Source organism: Papio anubis, chromosome X (assembly GCF_008728515.1).
Source record: "Papio anubis isolate 15944 chromosome X, Panubis1.0, whole genome shotgun sequence".
Classification (NCBI taxonomy): domain Eukaryota; kingdom Metazoa; phylum Chordata; class Mammalia; order Primates; family Cercopithecidae; genus Papio; species Papio anubis.
In genome coordinates, this window is record NC_044996.1 from 130,083,020 (window position 1) to 130,092,283 (window position 9,264).

General features: G+C 41.1%; 1 protein-coding gene across 6 annotated transcripts in view; it reads right to left on the bottom strand.

Annotated features, from left to right (window-relative positions):
• The window catches only part of BMX (BMX non-receptor tyrosine kinase), a 58,062-nt gene extending 55,708 nt beyond the window's left edge, over positions 1–2,354 (bottom strand). For 5 of the 6 annotated variants that reach the window (XM_021932409.2, XM_021932410.2, XM_017954095.3 and 2 more), the window contains exon 1: positions 1,994–2,354. In XM_021932409.2, coding sequence (XP_021788101.1) covers positions 1,994–1,996 — 3 coding nt within the window. In that variant the 5' untranslated portion in view covers positions 1,997–2,354. Of the gene's footprint in view, positions 1–1,976 lie in introns of all 6 variants that reach the window. The other variant, XM_021932408.2, reaches the window with a different exon arrangement.
• Between the last annotated feature and the right edge of the window lie 6,910 nt (positions 2,355–9,264).

A 9,264-nucleotide genomic window follows, 5' to 3' on the forward strand; every position in this document is an offset into this window, starting at 1 on the left:
GAGCAGGAAGGGTGGGAAAGAAAGGGAAGATGCTCCAAGTGGGGCAGGATCTGGAAGGGAAACTGGAGGGCCCTGTGACAAACTTGATCTTCAAATATTTGCCCAAATGCCAGGTCTGCTTATCTTCCTGCTAAATAACTGAACAAAATGTGATGGTAAGTTTAAACAAGAACAAAATGTTTGACTGATAATCAAGTAAAGTGGTTCCAAAAGTCTTATGATGCTGGCCAAAGACAAATACTGGCTTCACAGAACCTGACAGATCCTTATTTCCCATGATGTTATTCAGGAGAGGGAAAGTTAAAGTTGATCTTGGCATGATATGGACAGAAATCTTTTAACATTGACAGTCAAATTCTCAGCATCTTGGAGCATCACACCTTAATTGATCCAAAATGAGTGTATAAAAACCAGACACTTTGGGAAGATCATTTTCTCACAAAGGCAAGAATCTTAATGCTAGTCCTTTTGGAGCTAAGTTTTGCTTTAGGTGTGAGATTAATCTTCAGTGTCCCATAGAGCTTTTCTAAGTCTTTTCCTCTTTTCACTACCCTCTTTCTTTCTGCTCCCTCTCCTCTGCCTAGGGCACTCTCTCTGGGCACCTTCCTTAGGAGAAAAGCAAAAAGCAATAAATCCATGAGCTAGCATCTCATGCTGAATTAAACATGTTACACTGCTTATGTGATGCAGGTTGGCGTGAGTGAAAGCACCGAGCTGGGTTCGAATCCCTGCTCTGTCTCTGTGCAACCTGTCATGTTACTTAACCCAGCTAAACCTCAGCTTCCCCATCTGTAAAGGCAGTGAAACAATAACCACTTCGAAAGGTTAAGAGTAGTCGAGAAGATGGCAGCCTAATGCCCAACACCCTAGTAGGTGTCCTAAAAACTTATGTCCCTTCTCATTGCTCCATAGGCAAAGTTTTAAAAAAGACCATAGCAAAGTTAAAAAACTAAAGACAATGAAATGATAATGATCCTTAATGATAAAATTTTACTTCCCATCCCTCTGTCCCCAGCTCCTGTGGATAGGAGATAATGGGAGGCAGGAAGACCTTCTCATGTATTGTCATGTCAACACCAGTCCATAGCAGGTTTGTAGCAGACTTTCCAGCTTGAGACGAGTTACCATAAAATGAGGTTGAACCAGCCCCTTATTGACTGTGTATCTGTGCCACATATGTCCTACAAATAAATACTTGGATGTGACTCAAAGTGTGGTCCGTGCACTTGCATCATCCGGGCGTTCATTAGACATGCAGACTCTCATTTCCCACCTGAGACCTCGCACAGCCAAATCTTCATTTTAGCAAGATCTCCAGGCTATCCATGTGCACAGGAAAGTTTGAGAAGCACTTATATGAACCACAAAGTTGTACTCCTTTACAAATCCAATGAAATCATTGTGGCCCACAAAATCTTTTAAAATTATATGGATGTGAGTACAACTGTATGGTTCACCTCCCTCCCATCTGTCTATCTCCATCTAAAATACATAAAGCACTTGATTTAGGGAGACCTCAGGAACCTAAGAGCAAATATTTGTAGCTAAAGTAACATCATAAAAACACAGGTAAAGAAGGTACAAGGAACACTTCTATGTCTCTTTGTAAGCAGTTATGAGGCCAATATGAAAAGCTGTGGAAAGGCAATACCTAAAGAAGAGGATGGAGAAAATTAGCAGAGAATACAGCACAAAGTTAGATAGAACTGGTGGTGATATGTACACAACCTGATAGCTTCCCTAACTGAGATTTTGAGCAAGGAGTGAATTTTTACAGTGAAATTATAGCAGTTTCAGCCGTTGGCCTCCAAATTACCTGGTCCCATCTAAAGTCCCAGAGGAAGCCCTAGTAATTTCATATTCAAAATGTTGTACTATTTTTCTTAAAGTGAGCTTCCCAAAGTTTGTAACTTCAGGCCCCACAACACCGGGAACCAAACCTATTTTCCCCATAGTATATGACACTGAGTAGCCACCTGCCGCTTAAACGCACCATCTCGGCTTGTTCCGTGCTTGCCTGGGTCCGCCGTGGTGGTTGGTCTGCTCTTGCAGGAACACAGCCCCAGCTGTCCTGTTTCCAGAAGCAAATTGTTTCACATTTTCCTGGCTGCCGGGTCAGAAATGGCTACATTACTCAGTGCCCCCAACACATTTATTGTCCTACAGAGCCTTACACAATCCCACAGGAAACCACGCTCAACACTTAGCCAACACTTGTTGATCTGATTGAACGCAACAAAAACGGAGACAAAAGCATACTTCATAAAGGTTAAAATTTTGATAACTATAGCTCCCGCTTTTCCCAGGCAGCTCTCGGGTACATGTGATAACCCTGCCTTTGTTTGTAGAGCTCTGTGCTGGAAAGGACAAGAAAATATCTCGGCAAAACCCGACTGCTGACGCTGACTTCTCTCACACGAGCCAGGAAACCATTAGGTAATGCCAAAGCGCACAGAGAATATGCAATGAAAACTTCAACTCAACATTTGGACAAAGGAAGGCCAGAGAATACGTAAGAACAGTTCATATGATGGAAAAGGAGCTTATTTATATATTTTAAATTATTAAGACATCCAGAAATGGAAAATAGATTGTTTTTTCTAAGGTATGGTACACCCTGATCGCAATGAAAAAGTGTGTCACTTGACATCATTATGACAGACTCACAACTTTTGGCTTCCCCCATTCCACCATTTTCTCTGGTGCATACTGACTGGCCTTTTGTAATAAATCTAAGGGCATATTTTATGTCCTGCTACGGATAGCCAAGAGAAGTAATCATCCTTTTGCCATGCATTGACACACTGTGTTTACTTATAAATTGTTGCTTACTGTAACTTATTTGTAAGTATCTATGATGTGAAGAAGTCTTGGGTTGGCAGAAGAGAGTGAAGCTACTGACTTTCAAAGAGGTATTCTTTTGAGTGTACATGGAATTAGCATCATTTCTATTAATTTGTTCAGTCAGGTCTTATTTGAGAACCTGCCATGTGCTGAGCATTCCGTGAGGGCCTAGAGACACAAGAGCAAACAGAAGAGAAGCAGCCCACATCTTCAAGGGGCTTATGTGTATGTGTGTGGGTGGGGGAGCCACAAGTAATGGTTTAATTACAGTAGAGTGTGGGAAAAATAACTTGCAGAAATATTTTTTAATATTTCAGTTTGGAAACTGGAATTTTGGGAAGGGCAAGGAGTCCTTCACAAGAATTCAAAAGAGTGTAACTTACATTCTAATAGCAAATTAAAGTCACTGATGGATTCCAAATAGCTCTCTATTCTTTAGGAATATAGTAGGTAGTCATTCAAAAAATTAAGGGTGAAGCAGGGCAACAGTAGCATAACAACCTGGCCAAATAAATTAATTCTACACTCTGCTAATTAATTCCCTTTTCCACATGGCGATTGGTATTTACTTCACAACTTATATATGGTAATATGGCAAAAGTTCGATTCTAGAATAAAAAGTAAACTTAGGGCAGGGGAAGGAGGAGTTGGTGATATGGTTTGGCTGTGTCCTCACCCAAATCTCATCTTGAATTGTAGTTCCCATAATCCTCACATGTTGTGGGAGGGACCTAGTGGGAGGTAATTGAGTGATGGGAGTGGGTGTTTTTACCGTGCTGTCCTCATGATAGTGAATAAGTCTCACCAGATCTGATGGTTTTATAAAGGGCAGTTCCCCTGCACACGCACTCTTGCTTGCCACCAGGTAAGACATGCCTTTGTTCCTCTTTCACCTTCCACCATGATTTTGAGGCCTCTCAAGTCATATGGAACTGTGAGTCCATTAAACCTCTTTTTCTTTATAAATTACTCAGTCTTGAGTATTTATTCATAGCAGTATGAAAATGGACTAATATAGTTGGTATAACTGTGGAAACACCTGGGCACAATCTCTTGGGATTTCCATCCCTTCTTGGGGCATAAAACACCCAAGGGCAGCTGGGAGGAGTGGTTTCCTCTAAGGCAAAATGTCACAGATTTATTTACTTATTCTATTCATTCATTTCCTCCGCTACTTCTCCTGACCATTTCTTTAGCTCTGTATTTTCCATGAGTTTCGTTACATCCTAACTTTTGGCAATCTACTATTTCGATAATATGACTTCATTACTCAAATTATACTCTGCATTGTCATCTTTATTCAGAATTTTAGGAATTTTCTCCAAAGCTTGTTCATGCAAGCCTTTAGCAGGCAACAACTAAAGGGACATGGCATGGGATAATTTGACTTCATGATGTGAACAAGCCTGTTTACTTGTGCTTACATTTTTAAAATAAAAAAGAACCTGGTAGAATCCATTGTCAGAGAGAGAGAGAGAGAGAGAGAGAGAGAGAGAGAGAGAGAGAGAGAGAGAGGAAGAAAGAAAATGAGATCATCAGAGTCCTTCTGGCTTGTGGCTGACCTGTATTTTTCTCTCACTTTAAAAAATTCACTTGACTCATGGCTTTAAACATCATCTATATGCTTATGGCAGCCAGGACCTCTTCCCTGAATTCTAGACTCATGTTTGACCGTCAACTTGTCCATCTGTACTTGGGATATCTGATATATATGTCAAAACTTGTCCAAAGCTGACCTCCTGATTCACACCCCTACCCCAAAACTAGTTTTTCCTACAGTCTTCCTCTTCTCAGCTAATAGGAACTCTCCCCTTCCAGTTGCTCTGGCTAAAGAATATGGAGTCATCCTTAATTTTTACCCTTCCCTTGCACCAAACCTTCAATCCTTCATGAAATAAGGTTAGCGCTATCATCAAATGTACCCTGTTTGGCCACTTTTCAATACCTCTACTGCCACCTACTGGTCTGAGTTGCCACCACTCCCGGGGGAATACTGTACTAGTCGCCAGGCTCTTCTTACACTCTTGCCCCTGCAGTCTATTCTCCACTGAGGGGCCAGAGTGATTCTTCAAATGTAAGTCACATCTTAGCACTTCTCCAGTCTGAACTCTTCACTTGTCCCCCCTGTTCTGGTCCCCTAGGACTGTCTCTAACATCATCACATGATTAGTCTACTTCATCTTACCACTCCTAAAACTGGCATCTTTTCTATTCCTCCAATATTCTGAGCAACATCTGCTCCAGGGCCATTGCATTGGCAGTATCCTCTGCTTGGCAAACTGCCCCAGATATCTGACTGGCTCATGTCCTCATTTCCAGGTTCTGCTTCTAGTGGCATCTTCCTAATAGCCCTACGCAGACCACCCTGTTTAATATCACAGCCTCGCCCTCCACCCAGCACTCCAATCTCCCTTCCTCTGCTCTATTTTTTCTTTCTTCTACAGGACTCATCACCTTAGAGCATAATACGTAATTTACGTATTTATTACCTTTATTATTTGTCTCTCCTCACTAAAGAGTAAGACCACAAGGGCTCCAACAGCTTATCTCTGCAGTTTGAACTTTACTCATGGGCATCTCTTTTTTAGGGGCATCACTCCATTACCTCCTGCATGTATTCCTTCTGGTGCTAAAATAATCTGCTTGAAAGTTGGGATCTGATGTGAATTATTCACGCTTACTAGAATTGAAGATTAACATGCCACCTCTCCTAAGGGTGCTTGCATATCAAACCTCAGGTTCAGTGCCAGAACGAACTGCCCTGTTTTTTATGAAAGGAAATGGGTGAGTAGGAGGTGGAGGTAGACACAAAAATGTTTGTTGTTTCTTTTTGTTATCACCTATGTCCTGTCCTGTCACCCATGAAAGCTTTACATAGACTGTTGGCATTTTGTCAATCTTACTCCTATTTTTCTAGTGGAAGGTAAGTATTTGTGGTCTACATGGAGTTGGCGAACTATGAGCTCCATGAGTTTTTGTGAATAAAATTTATTGGAACACAGCCACTATTCCTGCCCCACGGCCTTTGCATTGATGGTACCCTCTACTTGGAAAACTGTCAAGTGTTGTCTATGTCTGCTTTCAGTCTACAATGGCAGAGTTGAGTAGTTGAGACAGAGATTGTATGCTCACAAAGTCTCAAATACTTACTATCTGGCCCTCACAGAAATAAATCACCAACTCATACTCTGGAAGCATCCTGCCAGCTTTGGAAGTGATCTTGCAACTTGGAATTTAGTTTAACAGCTCAATTCAACAGAGAGTCACTTCATTTACTGTGTACAAGGTGCTAGAGTTGGAAGCAAAGAAAGTAGACAAAGGGGTATAATGTTTTGGAATCCTTCTAGTCCTGATTCCCACGGTGACTCAAATTATATTTTTCCTAAGATTGTGTCATGAAACATTTCAAAATATAGAAAAGTTAAAAAAAAAAGTCAAAGCACCAATACACTACCATCTGGATTCTACAATTAACATTTTGCTGTATTTGCTTTGTCATATATCAATCCATTTATCCATCTCTCTATTCATCTACTAGTTCACTTTGTTGTCATTTCTATTATTACTGCTGCTATTGTTATTTTTTGGTGCATTCAAAGAAGTTGCAGACATCAGTACACTTAATCCATAAACACTTCAATGTACATAACATTAGAGGTTGTTATTCAAATTAGTTTTTAATTTTTACTCCAATACTGTGATCTCGAAAGCAGTCTTCATTCAGCCAGAAGACAGAACTTTACAAAAGTTGAACACTGAGAAACGTTATCAGGGTAATTGAGGTAAGTATCAGGGGAATCATTCACCTAAATTTCTCCAGTTTCCTGGTTCAGAGATGAATTGGCCTTTCAGGCCTGAGACTATTTTGCTTGTGATGGATTCTAAGAAAGTTCTGCGGCTCCAATGAAAGGGTCATAAGCTTTTTTTTTTCCTGAGACACTGCCAAAAACCCAAGGAAAAGATAGAGAAAAACACAATTATGAGTTTCATGCAACAGCTGATCACATGTAGCTTCTGGTTGAGAGCACCGGTCAATGGAACAGACCATGCTGTGCAGAATGCTCTCATGAGGGTGGATATGGGAGTCAGGCGTACTCATCTTTTCTGAATATCTTTGGATGTCTTCAACCAGCTAGTGTATTTATGGCCTTCGTAAACTAGCATTTACAAAATAATCAGTCCTTGACTTGGAGCCAATTGATTTCCTGGGTTCAATGAGTCTGAGTCTTTAATATGGAATATTTCAGAGACATTTGTCGTCTAATGAATAGCAGCTACACTGTCCTACACAAAATCTACAAGAAAGAATTTGTGAGTTGATGGTTCGAAGAAGAAAGGAACAAAAATAATGAAGTGTCTAAGATGTCCATGTACTTTTGTTTTTTTTAATTTTTGAGACGGAGTTTCACTCTTGTTGCCCAGGCTGGAGTGCAGTGGCATGACCTCAGCTCACTGCAACCTCCGCCTCCCGGGTTCAAGCGATTCTCCTGCCTCAGTCTCCTGAGTAGCTGGGATTAGAGGCATAAGCCACCACGCCTGGCTAATTTTGTACTTTTAGTAGAGACAGGGTTTCTCCATTTTGGTCAGGCTGGTCTCGAGCTCCAGACCTCAGGTGATCTGCCTGCCTTGGCCTCCCAAAGTGCTGGGATTACAGGAGTGAGCCACCACGCCTGGCCCCATGTACTTCTATAATATGTATCTTTGAAAAGAAATTCAGTAAGTTTTACAGAGGAGGAAAATGAAATTCTTGAATAAAAAAGAAAAAAGTCAAAGTGCGTCAATAATGTGGTTGTCTTTAAAGATTATAATGGTGTTATTTGGAATCATTTAGGGGAGGTTTTGTTCATTGTCATATCAGCATGAGTTTTCTTTATGCTTCCAAGATTCCAAAGGTGATCAACAGTCCATCTACACACTCATATATTTAGCCGCCTGCTCCACATCTTGATCTGGATGTCCATGACAGTGTGAAAAGTGCTCAAAGCTTCATATACAGGGTGACATTTCTCATCTCAAAACAGGACTCTGTTACAGTGAAACATTATACGCCCTTTGTTCATTTGTAAGAATTCTTCCCTCTCTCACCTTTGTTTCTCCTCATTTTAAGTCTTCTACCGTTTTAGACTTGTTCTTTTTTTTTTTTTTCCTGCAGGGGCCTGTAAATGGAATTCCTGCATCGCTCTAACTATGCACACCCTTGGACTTAGCTTTTACCTGTAACCGGCTTCTGAGAGACAAAGAGGAGAAACCTTCACTCCTAGTATACCTATTACAGCTGCAGAGGTGGAGGAGACAGTTGCGGAACTAGTTACAATGATGATAAGAAACAATACTTTGTTATTCCATAGCACTTTTAATGTTCATGTGTATTATCTCAGCTAGCCTTGAACCGCCTAAGTAAGGTGATGAGGACGGGTTTAAGCCCCACTGATATTTTAAAAGCCCAGAGAAAAGTGTTTGTTCCTCTACTAACCTGTTCTTTTAGAGCAGGGATCTGCATATTAAGCCTGCAGCCAAAATGAGTAGGTAGCCCACTACCTATTTTTGTATAGCCAGAGGGCTAAGAATGGTTTTTACATTTTAAGTGGTTTTACATTTTAAGATCAAAAGAAGGATAATATTTCATGACAAGTAAAAATTACATGAACTCAAAATTGTATGAATTTTATGAATTTAAATTTCCATACTCATAACTAAAGTTTTATTGAACTACAGCCACATTCATTTATTTACATGCTATCTATGGCTGCTTTCTTGCTACAAACGCAAACTGGAGAATGTACCTGGCCTGCAAAGTCAAAGTATTTACTATCTGGCCCTTCACAAACAAAGTTTGCCAACCTTATTTTAGGGACACCACTGTCTTTCCTTTCTCAAAACCAGGCAATGAGCCTTCTGGTGTTTAGAGAACAGAAACTGCAGCTATGCCTGTACCACTGGTTGATAATCCTAGTAATGAACTAGATCCCCTCACTGGCTTGTGCCAGCTCCTCATTCTTCTGGGAAAACTCTCCAACGCCGGCCCACTGTTTTCCAACAACATACAAATTCTTAACCCATTATCTCCCCATTAGAGTGTGCCTTCTCTTCAGGCAGGAATAAAGACGTATAGCTGCCCGTCCCCACCCCCGCACTCCCTTTCCCGCAATTCTAACTGACAAACAGCAGGCAACTTATCTATGGAACAAACGATTCTGTAGTGCTTAGAATGTGACAGGCTCGTTTAATTCTCATTGCAGCCCTATGAGGCTGGCACTATTATCATCACCATCCTCATTTTATAGAGTAGGAACCAGAGGCACAGACAGGCTGAGCCACCTGTCCCAGGTCCTGCCAAGTGGTGCCTCCCAGCGGTGGAGGCAGCACTGGAATCCGTGCCGCCAAGCTCCTCGGGTTGAGTGACATGGAGATTCCCGTTAA